A 17049-nucleotide genomic window follows, 5' to 3' on the forward strand; every position below is an offset into this window, starting at 1 on the left:
TATTTAGAAGAAAAGATTTTCTAGTTTTTATAAAGTCCTCTTGCTGTTTCCGTTCGGGGGAGATGCAGTTTATTCTTTACAGCTGACTGATAAATAAACAATAGACAGAGAGGAAGCATTTGAAATATTTATTGTCTTTGTTACAAGAAGCTCTGAAAATCACTGCGGAAAAGCACAAAATGGGAGACCTATTTATACAGTTAGATAGGGAGAAAGTAAGCACAATAAAATGTGTCTCTGTAAGAAAAACACAGTGTCCATCATAAAGGCAGTTATAGCTATTTATGGTGTAGTTATGGTCTATGAGGCAATGATAATAATATTTCTGAAAGTCGTATTTTTTATATATATATATGAGTTTGAGACTAATTTTCTATGTGACTCTTCTTCCAGTATTTCAGCAGCTCACTCAAAATGAAATTTAAGATGTTACCACTAAATCAATTAAAACAGGACTCCCATGACTGTGATGATGCCTTTCACAGAAGAGCCTTGTCATTTTATTTTCAGCCTGAAATACAGGCACTGTGTATCATATTACTTCCATTTCTTTGTAAGTCTGTACATAAAATTCAGGCCAGGCACACTGGGTTGCATAATGCTTGGTTTTCATGCTCATGCCTCTGACACTGATGCCATCTCAACTTTTTATTTTTATTTTGGGAAATCTGTAACTGGGTTTGATCACAGCCTTTTATATTTCAAATGGTTTCTACTGAAGTTGCCACTTTCTCTTCTTCTTCTTGTCTTTTACACATTTACCTTTACACACTCACACACACAGGGACACACACTAAAAAACAAACCAGCTGGTCCTGAATCATTCTGACATCTGCATACAGTGTACAGGGACTCGTGTTGCTATATCAGGAGAGGCTCAGCTGAGCTAACCCTAACTAATTCCGAGTATGCCTGTCATATACTTGAGACTGCCAGTAACTGCAGCAGTAAAGTTTTTGCATACTGATTTTATCTGTGCACAGAATATAAGTAAGCAATAAATTTAAGGAACAGAGGCTCCAAGACACATTTATTTAAATAACGTTCACAAACAGTTATAATAAAAAACCCTCTATTGCACCTACAGTACACAAGAGTAAATGGATTGTACAAAAATATGTCATTTTTTTTTAGAATAACATCATAAATGATTACTGTTATAGGTCAGTAATAAGACTAAACTTAGCATGCTATGTCTCCTGTACATGTCATATCAATATTTACAGTCATACATAATGAAAGTAATGACCAAATGGAATATTGGCCCTATGAAACTTTGGAGTAAAACGAGCAACAGCAGTCTGTCAAACTACGGAGGCTTGAGTGATATCAATGGATAATTTATTTACAAAGTTAACTGTGCGTTTTCCTGTAACATACCTCTACTACTTCAAGTTGTTTGCTAAGTATATTGCATTTTTGCACTGCATATTTCACTGATCGTCTTTCATGTCACTTTAAGAGTTAAAGTTTACTTGCTCATCTGACACTGCAGTTTCACAGTTCTGAGTCACATTAGCTTGATCCTTAAACCAGTTAATATAAACATCCTTAATGTTTCTATATCCTGTCGTCTATTGTTCTGCTGTCCTCACTACCCTCCCTTGCTTCTGTTGTTCTTTCTTTTCCACATTCTCTCTGTGGTGTCTCCTGTTCCGGCTTTTCTTCATTTCCTGGATGTGTTTCCATTTGCCATTTCCTAAGCCTCGCCCTCGAACCCTCAATGGCCTCTTATCCAGCCACAGTGCATCGCAGTACTCTTCTAGAGAGCTGAAGGGGGAGCTCATCGCTCTCAGGTAGTCTTTATATCGCTGACGTGCCTCTGTTCCATGGTGTAGCCCCCCGGCAGAGTCGTCACTCGGCTTGGCTTTTCTGTCTAGCTGTCCATTTGTAACAACTTGTAGAGTGACACGGAGGAGAGTATGAGTGAAGTGTGTGTGCTCTTGAGCTACACAGATATACACACCGGCATCAGAAGCATGAAGGGAGCGAATTAGGAGACCTCTTTCCGTGTGAATTACTCGATCATCAAATCTGACCTGAGAGACAACAAGAAACATATAAGAGCTACATAATGCCAACCCACCACCACAAACCCCAGCTAACACATCACCCTCCTCAAACACATACATTTCTGAAGATTTGTAACCAAGTTGTGTTGAACAAGGTAATGACCCCTAAAACGGGAAGCATATGGAATTAGGTGTGGCGAGTATAGTTCACGGCATGGGTGGGCACAGGTCATTATGTGATGAGAGATCTTTAGATGCATAATGAGAGTAAGTGTTGAGCACTGCTGGGAATGTATGTGCTTGTCGTTAAGGTAAGTGGCATGCTAATGTTTTTGGCCCTATTTCCATCTAGAATCCACCACGGTTCATCGGATGATGTGACTGCTGTCAGAGCCTAAAAAAACACAGCTGTGTTAAGAGGACACAGAAAGAGCATGAGGGAGTGAGTCCAGCATGTGTGAAAGTGTGGCTGCTTCAAAGGGATACCTCCCACAGCTGCACTTTGACCCCCGGAGGTGTAACTGATAAGAAATGCAGAATATTACCATGTCTTTTGCCCATGTGCTTGCTGTGGTCTTGTTTTACCATTTTTTTCTTACATACACAGGTGTCTCTGTGTGTGTTTATGTCTGTGTGGGTGTGTGTGTGTGTGTGTGTGTGTTTGGATAGCTCTGTGGTGGTTTCCAGATCTGACACTAATGATGTGTAGTCAAGGCAAAGGCACACCCACAGGTTTCAGAGTCTTTCTGGATGTTGTCTTTTGCACACATTAGACCTACTTGCAAGTCTCATACCACATTCTCATTTCCTGACACACCTGACTGACATATGGTATACGTATTAAAAACATAAAAATCACACTTACGTGGCTCTCTGTCCTCTGCCTTTTAAAATCATCCAATTAGCATTCATGTGCCTATCTGATTGCTTTTTAAGTCGCCTGCACTCTTCCATCCAAAACCAAGGCATCTGTGACTAAATAGCAATGCCAGGCTTTTAAACTTAGCCAGATGGTCTGTCTTTATTTGTATGCCTGTGTGTGGATATGTCTGTGTGTGTCTGGGCATGCAATCACATCAGCAACTCCTACAAGGGAAAGCAATCCAGTGTATAGTGTATAGTGGTGTATAGCATTCATAAACACACTTATGCTCTTCTGTTTTAACAACTTTGCATGAATGTGGAGTAAAGCGATGAAATGTTATTTAATGATGACGTTTAAACTGTTAAATGAAACACAGGCGAGAATATTTGCAGTCTACCTCTAAGTTAATTTGATGCTTTAAGTATCAAATTAAGAAATTCCCACCTAAGCTGAGAAATAGGTGCTCTGTGCTAATGAGCATTGAGCAACACATTTAACCTTTTCCATACTTTTCTTATTAGAGATTACCCAATGGGCTAGCATTGCAGGCTCCAGGAGGTAAACATGTGTGCACAAACATGATGTGAGAAAGATGGCAAAATGTCTTCTAGCTCACATCTTTAATAGCTGAGTTTTACTAGGAGATAAGAGGAGGGACTGAATAAGGAGATTATGAGGAGAGTAAGTTTTAGACTGGGCTGCAGGTGCTATGAACAGCTGGCTGAGGTTGCCTTTATCAAAACCCAGAAACACAGGAGGGAAAACTGTGGGAAATTGTGGACACAGCATGAAAGTTATGAGGAAGCTAAGTAGGCAAGGAGTATTGGGGCAGGACGTGAGGAAAGATTAGGGTCGGGCTGAGGAGGAAGTTAACGGCCAGGGAAGATAAAAGGATGACAGAAGAAAACAGGGCAGAAAAGAAGAGATTGAAATGTGCAAGACACTTAAATGATCACATGCTTTGCAGCTGTGAGAACACATAAACCACCTTACACAGCTAGAAGGCCAAGATACAACTATTACACCCAACTAATGTAATAGGGATGTAGTTTCAATTCTGCATCCAAAAAAGGCCTAAAAACATAGATCCAAACTTTATACATAACACACATATCAGCAAACACACCATTGCCACTAGGTGATTAAAACAAAGAGAAAAATTAAGACAGTTAAAGAAATCAAATAGTATTAGTTGCAAGAATGCTATCTGAACATATTCAAGATATCGCCCACACAACTGACTGTGAATTCCAACATCTGAAAAGTGTGCGCTCCTCTGACCTCCAGCTTCTTTTTCACTTGATCTCCATCCTTTTTATGATCAATGTTTGCTGCTTTGAGGCAGCACAATCTTGTGTTTACTATAATTCTACGTATAAACCGACATGACAAAGAAGTAAAAAGGCCAATAATTTAAGTACCAGAAATTATTATATAATTACTTTATGTTGTCTGAGTTCACAAACGAGAAAAAAAGTGTTTTAAGGCAATATTGCTCATAAACTACTTTGCTCTTCCACTGTTCAGTTTGCAAATGTATTTGAAAATACTATAGTATAATATATAGTAACTATGTATAGTCACATAATAATCTCATATTCATGCTCCAGCTTTGGCCGTGTTTTTTTGTAATTATTATTATTTTTAGCTTATATAGCTTCCCGGTATTTGTTTCATCCTTGTCATGATTATCTTATTATCATGTTTTTCTTTTAGCACTGTTTTCAACCTATACTCAAAATTATCTCGATTATATTTGTATTTTAACTCTTTTGCCTGCAAAGTACTTTTACGGTATGAATCCTAAGGAGCTATGTGCTTACTTAAAATTCAAAACACCTGAAATTTTAAATCACTTTTCTTTATTTGACTCCATCCAAGCCACCATCACTTTGTCTACAGTGCAACAGGTCACATATTATTCATGCCTACACACACAAACACAGAAAACACCACATTGTGTTTATTGCACCAAAACCCGTGGCTGTCCCTGGGGAGTTCTCTGTTATAGTTTTTCACTGTAGGGGTACATAAAGAAACACAGACACATGCATTCATCCACCCACAGACAAAAAGCAGAGCTTTGTGCAGTGTGAGCCCATAAAGAAGCACGTGGGTCTTTAGTGGCCTATGCACCTGTCACTGTGCTTACATTCACCCCTGAGAGAGAGGACAGAGCACAGTGGTAGGAGGAAATTAGTGTAGTGGGAAGTAGAGAGGTTAAGCACTAAAAGGGCCACTTGCAGTGGGTGCAGGATAGATTGTATGTTTGGATAGGGGGAGGGGAAGGCACTGAGGTGCTGAGTAAGCACATCTCTGTTGTCTCAATCAGGAGACAACTGTCATCATTATTTAGTTCCTTTCCACACCTCAAATACAAATATATTACCTCTTTCTGCTTTTATGCCTTTCTGTTCCCACCCTATTGTTTTTGCAATGCCTGGAAACTTTGCTGTCAAGGCCTTAGACATTATTAAAAATATGGGTATGCAGAGATTTTTAATACAAATAATTGCTGAGAAGTTCAACACTCCAAAAGCAGTGCACATGAAGTCCGCTGTGGTGTGTTTTGATGTTTTGAAGCATTTCTGTGAGAAATTAGTGCCGCTGTAGCAAACACTGTTCCTAGGCACTCTAACCTTTCCCCACTTTTTGATGTAGGAAGAAAAGAAATGCAACCCCTTCAACATGAACCCAAGAAAAGCAAAACACTTTCAGACTACAGAAGGAGAGCTGAATCTATGAAAAATGCAGTAATATTCTAACCTCCTCTCTGCGTTCAGATTCCAGTCTTTGCATGTACCATCGAATCCGGGCCTGCTGAGATTTGGGGATACACTCGAGAAATGTGGAGTTGCTCTGCACCCCAAAGAGAATTTTCTCCTCCACACTCCCAGTACCAAGACCTGTAAAAACCAAAAGTAGTGTCTATGTTTTCTCAGGTTCTAACAAAGATACAGTATCTGATGTATGTCTCATAATAAAAAAATTTTTTGTGACAATTATGCAGTACCAGGCAAAGGACATCACTGTCATTAAAAACATGTTTGTTGCATGACATGAAAACCGCAACAATGGATACACAAGCACACAAATTTCAGCTGTGTCAGCCAACATGAAAGTATCTTGGACATATTGTCATATTTCTTTGAAAAACTTCCGTTCTCCGTTGATTCTGTCTCTTCATGTGATCCCAAACTGACTCTGTAATCTTGACATCGGAGCTCCGTGGGAGCCATACCATCTGTTGCAGGATTTTTTTGTCTTTCTTGACACTGTTTATAGTTCTTCTTGAATCTGTCTGCGGGTTTAGGTTCATTATCAAGCAGACAGAATTTGAAGTGATCAGATGCTTTCCTGATTTTTTTAAGAAATGCTTTACAAAAACAAATAGTGGCCGAACCCCTTAAGACATAAAGTGTACATACTGTCTTCTGTGTCCCAGCACTGCATGGCAGGGTCTCCATTCTTGATGTCCTGTCTTCTAGCTCGCCTTGCAAGAAAACACAGAAACAAAATAAAAAACAAGGAAGTGTATGACCACTTTAGTCTTCAGTATTGAGATGCAGAATTTAAAATACAAAGAACTTTTATGCTTTACACTCACAGTCCAGTATTCTCCACGAGGGGAGTTTCACAACCTTAGCATCCAGCTAATTTAATATGCATTGTGTACATTATATTAGTAGATTATCCACTCATCAAGTCCTTATTAGACATTTATCTGAATTCTATTCTATGAATTACAATTTTAGCATCACCATATTATCACAGTTAAAGGTTCGACAGGAATTAGACATTATAAAACAAACAGCCATAATTAGCCAAAAAAGCCAAAATCAAAGTTGGTAATAACGCTGTTATATGAAAATTATGTGAAATTCTTTTCAGTCATTAAAGTAGGTAAATCCAGATTGATGTTAACACTGCAACATGCGAAAACTGAAAACCAAAAAAAATCAGAAAAAGGGTTTTTAATACCTGTCTTTGTGTTTCTCAATACTGCATTTTGTAAATCAGAAAAACAAATAGTTATTAAAATGAATGTTTCTGACATACTTCACACGAATGCCAAATTTGCCATTACTTATAATAAACCCGTGAAGAAATTGTCTGAGAATTACTATTTTTTCAAAAGCACTTTAAGTGTAGGGTGGCATTAGCTTTATAGTTGTATAGCTAAAGAAGAAGAACCACACCATTTTATTCCATAAGACAATCTTGTCTATTACTACAATAGGAGATATTGTAATATATATACATATACATATACATACATATATACATATACATATACATATATATACATATACATATACATACATATATACATACATACATACATACATACATACATACATACATACATACATACATACATACATACATACAGAGAGTTGGCGGAATTATCTTGTTGGTATTTTTATCTGTTTTCCTGCAAAAACATTTAGAGTGTACCAGTTTTATTTTTTATTTTTTTTGTGTTTTTTTTAAAGAAGAAAGAAACAAGTTTCTTTGACCTCTGACTTGTGTTGCTCACTTGGGCTCCTTCAGTTTGTATTGATTTCTTCCTCCACTTCCTGCTAGTCCTGTGTGGTGGGACATCTGTAGCCTACATTCCCTGACACTCTGAAGATCTGCTTTCAAAGAGCCCTGGAGGCCTCCACTATTGTACAAACCATAACAAAATCCCTACTGGGCAATAATATGGCACTATGAACCCAAACTGTAGGGCACAGTTTGTTCAGAGCTTGGATTCATGCAAGCAAGCTCACAAACAAAAACACAGAACAGGATTTGATTTTCACCTCAAGGACCACACTCTGCAAGTCTGGAATGACAGTGTCAGCCGAAAACACGCTGAAACATCTTTAATCATTGCCTGAGAAAAATAATTACCTAATGGCTTGGAAAATATTGTGAGGTGAAGAGAACGAAAACAGAAAAAAAATTTAGGGAGAGCTATGAACGTCTGAGAGTTCCGGCATTAAGAACTAGCCTTGGAAACACACACAAACAGACACACCCCCTGGCAAACTATGGAACCAACGAGTCAGTGTTCACCGGTCCACATTTGCACTCTAATGATTTCCTTTTATTTTGGGGTTTGTTCAGATACTTGTTTCAGGCTTACTGCTTTGAATTAATGCATGAGGACATTTCAAAAATACAAAAGTACTACAAGTGTCATGTGCATACCTCTTAGAGGCAGGGATGTATCGTGCGCATGTGTGTCCATCCCAGGCACAGTAGGGATCTCGTGCCAGGCAGCATTCAGCACAAGCCTGGCCATATAGGTGGCATCTGCTGAGTGAAACCTGGGCTAGACCCTCACTTGAACCCACGTAGAGCTGTTGCTATGGTAAAACACAACATTGCTTCAAGACATACAAACATACAAAGCACCTTCAACTTTAACAATTGTACATCATCAACAGAGGACATATCACTATGTTGCGTAAATAGTTAATTAGTTAAGTCTGCTAAAGCTAAAACTATTTTTTATGGAAAAAATATTTGTTCTATATTAAAATTATATTTATTAAAAAGTTTTCCTCTTTCCGCATTAACATTCTTCATCTATCAGAACATGTTTGCTTTAAATGAATCACATAGAGATTTAAAGATTTCCCCTTCTTAGCATAACATTTTCTTTGTACACCATGTACTATTTTTATAAAGAAAAAGATTCTACGCAACATTAAATACATTACATTTAAACTGCTCTGAGTGAGTAAAAACCGGCTTCCACTAAGTTCTTGATCTGTTGCAGATAAAAATCACATTACAATACAGAACGAAGATGGCATTAATCAACAGAAACAAGGCTGCTAGGACAACAAAACATAAACACCTACACAGAACAGTAGACTACAGACGGAAGGCCTTGAGTGAACTATGTGAGGTGATACTTCTGATTTGAAGGCATTTTTGCTTCAGTGTATTATGGGATGTAATTACAGAGTTGGCACTGAAACAAGTTCATATAAAACAGATCTGGTAGTTTCTTCAAGTTGTTTCACCAGCTTAGTCAGTTCTAAGCTTGGAATTAAAGAAGAAGCTTCTTGGATAAGAAGTGAAACGTCTTCAAGAAACTTAAAGAAATCTTTGTTGTTCTAAAAAGTTCGGTTGCAAGGTTGCTATTGATCTAGTATGCTTTAGTGCATAGTCTTCATATGGTTTCCTTTGTGGTGTAGGACCAATTTAGGATAGCGCATACTGCTGAAAGATTGGCTGCATATAGATATGAGTCTGATATATTTTTTTATTTTATTAACAGCACATGGTTAAGTTTCTTAAATGATTACTACTTTTTGAAAATCAGGTTATAACCTAAAGAATACTCCAAGATATTCTTAGGTTTCTGTGAAGGCTGACATTTGGCTTGCAAAATGAATAGGCTGAATTTCGCAGTTGCAACTGGATCTAGTCTGACTCGCCTCAAAACTCTAGCGGGCAGGCACACAGACACAGGTCAAACACTGTTGGTGATTAATGGAAGCTGTGATTGGGGTTGAAGTGTCTACTGACATTCCTGACCCTTATATAATGAGGCGTAAGGGTGAGAGTGCTACAAGAAAATGGGGAAGACTACAGACAGAGAGGAAAACCAAAACATGAATAACAAGATAAAAACTATATGATTTGTGCCACACAAGCCATGTGCATATAACTTAATGCATGTGGCTTAATCGAAGCGAAGAGCAAATTTGCACGAACAATTGCACAAAGTGTGCAGAACAAACCTGTTTAGACGAGATCTCCAAACTAAGGATAGGAGAGGGATTCTGCAAAAAGAAAACAAACTCCATCAACTTAAAAGCTAATGGATATTAATTATTGGAGGTCAGTTATGAATTCATTACATATAAATATTTCACTGTCTTATAAGTCACTGACAGTTACACTATGAGGAAACAAAACTCAGCAAATCAGTGTGTAACGTATGTGTGTATTTATTTGAATAACTGTGTTTTGAACTAAACCTGGAACACTTGAAGCTCTTCAAGAACCACTTCCTCTGTTGACCAGTTTTCTTGAGTGATGCTCACTACCTTAAGAATGGAGCCAACATCTAGGAGAGTGAGACAGAAAGAAAGAGGGGTGAAATTACCACCAAAATATCTTCAGAGAGTTGTTTGAGAAGCATATAAAACATAGACTGTATATGTTCATTTCACCCTACACAAAATCTGTCCAATGCCAACGAAAACAACAAGTAATATACTGCCCTCTGCTGGTCAAATGTTGACTTTCACAAAAACTAGGAGGAGAGGTGTGACTCACCTGTTCCCAGGAACATAACCTCATACTGGCCATCATCTGCCAAAACTCTGTCCACCACAATGTGAGTCAAGGTGTAGTCAACTTTCACACGTGTGAACACAGGACGACCAGTGAGAGGGTAGACAGAGCGATACATCAGAGGGTGGAATCGAATAAATCTGACAACTTCATCCGGGAAGTCTTTAGTGGTCTTGATCCTTGGATCATATGTTTTGCTTGGGCACTAAAATTACAAAAAAATCACAGCTGATTAGTGACCGTGTTTTCTGTATTTCCTTCCACCAGTTCAACTATGGAGCAGATTCACTCAAACAATTTATTGGTATGTGTCTCCTTCTAGAGGCTAAAATAAGAACAGCAGGAGACAAAGCATATGTGAAACATCTGTTTCACACTTGATGTCAGCACCAAATTGTCCATCACATTACTTCGCTTAATTAATCTTTTTTTTAAACAAAATGAAACATGAATCTGATTAACTTGTCAAGTAACCTCATCAAAGTGTAAGTGAAGGTCATGCATTATCAGGCTGCATGTGCAGATGTAAGTATGCCCTCCAGCAAACCTTTACATTAAAGCCATGTTTATAATTTTTCAATTAGGAGGAAAATTAAACACCTTATCCAATATATGGAAACAGAATAGCTAACAGTGATAAGTGCAGAAGGTACAGATGATTTCTTTTCTTTTTTTTCCCTTTATGCTCTTCTCTTTGGCATACAACATACCGTTCCAGGACGGGGATATGGTATCCTCCCCTCATATTCTACCCAGCGGTGGTCAGGCCCCTCCTTGTGGGCATAAGGTCCATTAAACACAGCCCTTATGTCTGCCATGCTATAAACACACACTGCTGAGCCACGGAAAATGGAACTGGAGGAAAAGTAAAAAGAACAGGTCAGGTTAATGCTTGGAGAAACAGGAAAGGACCTGAGGTTGTGTTGATAAAAATCATACCTAGAGGTTGTGAAGACTGCATACACTATGGGGTTTTTGTCATCTCTGGTTGGGAGTAGAAAGACATCCTCTACAAAATAAAAAAGAATGAAAAAGTTTTTGGTTTTTTTTGTTATCAATAACCAAACAGAAAAGATTTAGGCGAGCATCCAACAATAAATTGCAGTATTGAAGAACTGCAGTCGGTAGCACCGTTAGCCATGTGGTACTGTTGATGCATTTTCGTCCTTGTATGAAATGTTCTTAGAAGACAATTTTTAGAACATATAACTGACTTTATTGACCAGATTTTCAGTTTTTAATCTTACAGTCACTTACGGAGCTGATCAAAGTGTGTGTCCACGCCATCTGGCCCAGGGATGGAACACACAAGTCTGGCTTTGAGGAAGGTTGTCCATTTATTGGTCAGACTCCTCAGCCCACCCACATCATTCTGAAACACAACCACACACTCTGTAACAAACCATCATCGGAGAGTGCAGCTGTCCAACGCGGCTAAACACAAACTGTAATTAATAATATACATTTGAGCATAAACACTGTAATCCAGCCAATGCGGTTGGAAAGACAACACAGAGCATCACAGACTGACTCAGATTTCCTTCACTAATTATGAAAATAAACAAGTGAACCACATGCCTCTGGAATACATTTGCTTGTTTAACTTGCACAAAGAAGACCTTCAGTCAGGAGTAACTGAAAAGTGAAAGGAAAACACTGAGAAGGGTGAAAAACATAAAAGGAAAACGAACGAAGGGGAAGTGCTGCGTGATGAAGGGGAGAATTCAAATGCTGATTAATAATGCAGGTTTTACTTTAGCATATGAATTGCTGTTTTAAATTGAGACCTTTGACTGAGGTATGGTAAGAGGGTTCAAGTGTATCTCCTTGTCACGCATTGAAAACTTAAAAGACCCCCCTTGTTAAGCTTAGCCAAGTGGTGTAGAAAGGGCTGTTATGGTTTAACACACAAAAAACACACTTGTGCTTAAGAGACCCCCCAAAATGTAAGCACTTAATGGGGATCTTTCACAATGGTGATAATCTTCAAAGAGGATTGATGTAAGGAGCTGTCATTCACAATGCAGATAATGAATATGAACCAAAGTACAAAGTACATGAGAGACACATGGCTCAGAGAAGAAAGGGCCGTAATTCAGACGAATCTCCTTCCAGTCTGCTTTTCGGCTTATTCTCAAGTCATAACCACGCTGAAAGCTTTTTTCTAAGAATGCAGTCCTGGATCGTGCATGCTAATATTAAACTGCCATGTCACCTAGTTCCACTTGGAGAACTAATTGGACACTGTGTTATAATGCCTGGTCTGTTACATAGAGTTGAATCTTTTGATTTCTGGATTTTGTCATTTATTGGCTGTTTTCTGTTTGGTCTTATAGCTTGTTTGTTTTTTTTAAGTATAGGTTGAGGGCTTGATTCCTGTTTTGATTTCATTTTTCATCCTCACAGTTATGTTTAAGCATCTTTGAAAAGGTGATTTACAGTGGCTTGTAAAAGTATTTGGCCCCCTTGAACTTGATCTTGTCTCCCTCTCTTGATTGCCTATATCCGTCTAGTTTGCCCCAGCTGTCTCCACTTCTATAGTCTCTATTTTGTTATTTTTCTTATGCACTTTGTATTTATGGACTTTTCATCAGCCATAATAAATGGCTTGCTTTTTGTTGTGTTTAGTCTGCCTCTTGCGACACACGGCGTGGTGCACAGAGAGCCTCAGATCATGCAACTGCACTGCTTCTGCCCACAGTCAGCGGTGCAGCTAAACTTATAGTTGTTTTGACGTGCTGTCAAACAGAACCTAAGTGGCAGTGACACATTATCATCAAAGGTCTTTCAGAAAAGAAATGACCTATATTGACCTCAGTGACTGACTAGGTAGTAAAAACACAGCAAACATAAGAATTCTAACCATGATTTACTGATCCAGACAGAGTTGGATGACCACAAAAGAATTGGGATAAAATTGGGAACGGTTCCTCCCAGCCAAAGATTCACACCCAATCAGGACACCATCTCTTATTTTACAAGGTCCTATCTACTTTAGGCTGTCTTTTCAAGCACCAGTTCTCTGCTACTACCACATCACTACCTGGGCCTCAGCATCCATGTACAGCATCATACTGTCATTCACTGGCTTTGCTGTTGCTCATTAGTTATACTGTACCAGCCCCTTCACCCCTCCACCATATATCTCCTACTTTCCACACCTCTCTCCTGTAATATCTCACCTTGCACACACGAGCCACTCGGGAGAGGATGCTTTTGTCGTTGCCTTCCCAGGAGACCTCGCGGAAGAAAAAGTATACTTTATCATCATCTGGATTGTAGGTGTCTGCAATGGGATGGGCAGCTATAAACCTGGCCTCTGAAGACACAGAATGGAGAAGACAGAGGAAATAGCATTAAAATGAGTCATAATGGTTTTGGCATGAACTGCAGTCTTAAGGTAGCATTAAAACTACACTTAGCGTGTGTTTATTTACAGTCGTCTTCTATTTCTGCAGAGAGATTTGATGTATTACTCTCTCTTTACTAAGTGTAAAGCTGAAATGGGCTGAACATAAACTGCACTTAGGTACATGCAGCAATTGTAAAAGAAGATTTAATTGACTTTAAAAGCAGTTTTGTTTAAATTTACATGATTTTCAGTATGTGAGGCAGTATCAATTATACATCAGTGCAGCATAAAGATACTCTTACACACCCTGGGTTAAACATCTGATTTATATGTGAGCATCTATGGCAAGTGTATATGTCCTGTACTTAAAATCTTTGTTACTGGTTTTTTTGGCCTCTTTGGGACGTGAAAGCAATCTATCAACATGAAACTGACACGATACTTCTAGATGTTTTAGCAAACATTTAAAAACTGAATGATGCGAAGGGAAGTACCTGCTGTGGTTAGACACAATGCTGATGCAAAGGTGACAGTAAAGCAGGACAGCGGTGAATGCAACAATTGCAAAGGAAGATACAGCAGAAAAAACTTCAAACAGTCCAGACATCTGAATGGAACAAAAGAGTTGGGAGATAATTCTATGTCTAAAATGTTTTTGATTGTGAAAAAATTAAAAAATAAAACTGTCACGGGCCTATGAATAAGAATATATTATGTTTTATGTGATGATCCTGTGTGTATGTGCAAAATTTAATCTGTACACTTCCTAATTATCAAATGGATAATTAATACTTACAATACAGTTAAACTGCACAAAGCATGTTTGCCTCTGAAAATTACTGGAGGGCAAATAGGTTATTTTTGGATTGATTTTAACTGTTCAAGCTACTAAGAATTATTAGTAAGCACAATTTTCAACTGCATTTACGGCACTGGACACTATATTAAAACAACAAGTGCTGCATATGATGTAGGAAAATAGCAGTGAGGAGAAACAACAGCATGTTGCCATGAGGAGGGAACAGGCCCAAAAGTTTAAACGTTACAGTGACATTACATCAACATTAGCTCGACACCTAGAAGCCAAGCCAACCACTAGAGGGTGATTCCCCAACTGGAACGGCTTAATGCATTATAGCTAACACATGGGACAGAAGGTCGTTGCTAGTCATGAAAAGATGTTCCACTGAAACACCGAAACACTCCGAGAAATGGGAAAACGAGACGGCCGCCCTGTGTCGACACTCACTGTTTACACACACCGACAGAGAGGGAGAGGGAGAGAGAGAGCGCGCATTACTCCAAAAATCTCTGACTGTGTAGTTGTGAAATGTGGAGACCATGTGTAAGGATTTAGGTTCTAGTGACAACTGTTGATACATGACAGTCCATCAGTGGCTATAAAACACTGCAAACAGGAGATGATGCATGCAGAGAAGGTCACTCCTCAGTACTAAGTGATGACTGTGCATACCCCTGGCTAACATGCGGTGTGACTAGGACTGTGAACTTTGTGGCACACTGTAAATTCCCCCATAGGCGTGGTCCTGGCTCAGCTATGGCAATCATATAAAAGTTCCAGCTAAATGAGTAAGTGGGCTGTTTCCTTCCCTCTGGAATGCCAATAACCATCCTGAGGGCACAGAGAGGCTCTTTGTATCAGTAGAGAGGCCAGAAGTTATGCGAAAAAGCAATAACAAGTTTGGAGTGCAGTCAGCCTGTTAACGTGGATGTGTGCAAGCATGTGTGTACCATTGATCCAGTAGTCTTCAGAGATGTCTGTGCGTATGTAGTGTTGGTCAGGAGGAGGGCCTAGGGAGCGTGTGAACGTTGTATCTTTGCCCAGGAAGTCTGAAGATGTGCCCGCATACAGGTACTGATCTAAATAGAAGCACAGTAGACTTAGAAAACAAATGTTACAGCTTTTTTAAAATATATACAGAGTGAGTAAGATTTCAATTAACATACTGAAACAAGCACATGCAAGAGACACAATTGTTTGCATTTGTCTGCCAAGTAACTTTGTTGTTGCTGCAGAGACACGTAAGCTTGTGTCTTTCTTGGCCCCCAAAAATGGGGGGCTGACAAACAAAGACATGAATACAAATTCATTGCAAATAACTGAGTGAAGTGAAGCGTGGCGCTCTGCAGCTATAAAATTCTCGCTCAATAAAAGATAAGGCAGGTAGAGGACTGCTTTGTACAATGTCACCTATGTTATCTTACCTGTGAGGACTGATGTAAATGGCTGCAAGGGATCAAAAGGACATTTCAACCTGCCAGACTCCTCTGTATTAGACAGCAGCTTCAAAACGCCATCCTGAGAGACAAAATTAAGAGGATTCACAAACGTAAGCCTATTTATCGACTCTAGTCAAAATGTTTCCTGTTAAGATCCACTCATGCCCACTTTACCTTTTTGTGGCCAGTGATTTCAATGAATGCACAAGTGGGGTGGAAGGCCCCTGTCCCACAGGCATAGACATGTGTTCGGTTGTAATTGTGAAGGACCCTGATAAAATTTGCACATTCCAGCTGGAACAAGCAGGGACAGAAAAAGAACATGTATGAGGTACACTGGAAGGACTGATTGAACAGGTACATTTAGTAATCACAGAAACTTAAAATCTATAGATTTCTTTAGAAACACTTACATTTTCATTTTTGCCAGCCAGTTTGCACATTTCCACGTTTTCCTTCAGAGCAGGCCAGTGAATCTAATAACCGATAAATCAGAAATATTTCACTTCTTACAATATAACCAGAATGTGAGCATTCAGCTTCAATTTACAGAAGACCTGTTGCAGTTCTTTATAGTTTGCATGCTATGCTAAAATATTTAAGTTCTAAAGATTAAAATTTTTTATTTGTGACAAACATTCCATGAATAGCTGTTACTTTTGAGAATATAGAGTAGGATACAAGATTTTCTGGATTTCTTTTAGATCCTTTAACCTGATTCTTTTTTTAATGAATCATTAAAGTTAAAAAGTTAAAAACAAGAGCAGGCCCCTGAACGCTCAAACTTTTTTTCCTTTGTTTTAAATAGTATTTTATTTCATTCTATTCTTACACCGAAATCTGCTAAACGTAAAATGAAATGAATAATAACTACACAATGTTTTCCCTTTCATCTCTATCCATATCTAAATAACAAATGGCATTTTTACAGTATTTAAACACCTGTAGGTGTTGTGGTAAGAGATTAGCTGAGGTATAACATCCAGCCTCCCTTTAATGTATGCCACCATACTCATACATGTGTTATAACAGGCTTATGTGCTTAGCGTGTTACTTCCACTAAATCCTACCATGGAGTAGAGATGGCACGATACCACTTTTTTATGTCCGATACCGATACCGATATCATAAATTTGGATATCTGCCGATACCGATATGAATCCGATATAGTGATTTTTAATCAACAAAACTGTTTTTTAAATATCTTGCTGCATTTTGTATAACTTCATACTCAAGTTTAAAACAACAACTACACTAAAGCTATTCTGTTATAC

General features: G+C 38.6%; 1 protein-coding gene across 3 annotated transcripts in view; it reads right to left on the bottom strand.

Moving 5' to 3' along the window:
* Positions 1-1013: 1013 nt before the first annotated feature.
* Positions 1014-17049, bottom strand: part of sema3d (sema domain, immunoglobulin domain (Ig), short basic domain, secreted, (semaphorin) 3D) — a 28125-nt gene continuing 12089 nt past the window's right edge. For all 3 annotated transcript variants that reach the window (XM_005939282.2, XM_005939281.2, XM_005939284.3), the window contains 15 exons: positions 16189-16251; positions 15950-16069; positions 15761-15854; positions 15287-15415; positions 13365-13501; positions 11440-11554; positions 11122-11191; positions 10893-11037; positions 10165-10387; positions 9864-9952; positions 9624-9665; positions 8077-8234; positions 6306-6370; positions 5644-5783; positions 1014-2039 (listed from right to left, as the gene is read on the bottom strand). In XM_005939282.2, the coding sequence (XP_005939344.1) occupies positions 1575-2039; positions 5644-5783; positions 6306-6370; positions 8077-8234; positions 9624-9665; positions 9864-9952; positions 10165-10387; positions 10893-11037; positions 11122-11191; positions 11440-11554; positions 13365-13501; positions 15287-15415; positions 15761-15854; positions 15950-16069; positions 16189-16251 (2055 nt within the window). In that variant the 3' untranslated portion in view covers positions 1014-1574. The remainder of the gene's footprint in view (positions 2040-5643; positions 5784-6305; positions 6371-8076; positions 8235-9623; positions 9666-9863; positions 9953-10164; positions 10388-10892; positions 11038-11121; positions 11192-11439; positions 11555-13364; positions 13502-15286; positions 15416-15760; positions 15855-15949; positions 16070-16188; positions 16252-17049) is intronic.

The sequence above is a fragment of the Haplochromis burtoni genome, unplaced genomic scaffold, assembly GCF_018398535.1.
Source record: "Haplochromis burtoni strain Fernald_Lab_line unplaced genomic scaffold, NCSU_Asbu1 Contig_264, whole genome shotgun sequence".
NCBI classification, from domain to species: Eukaryota; Metazoa; Chordata; class Actinopteri; order Cichliformes; family Cichlidae; genus Haplochromis; species Haplochromis burtoni.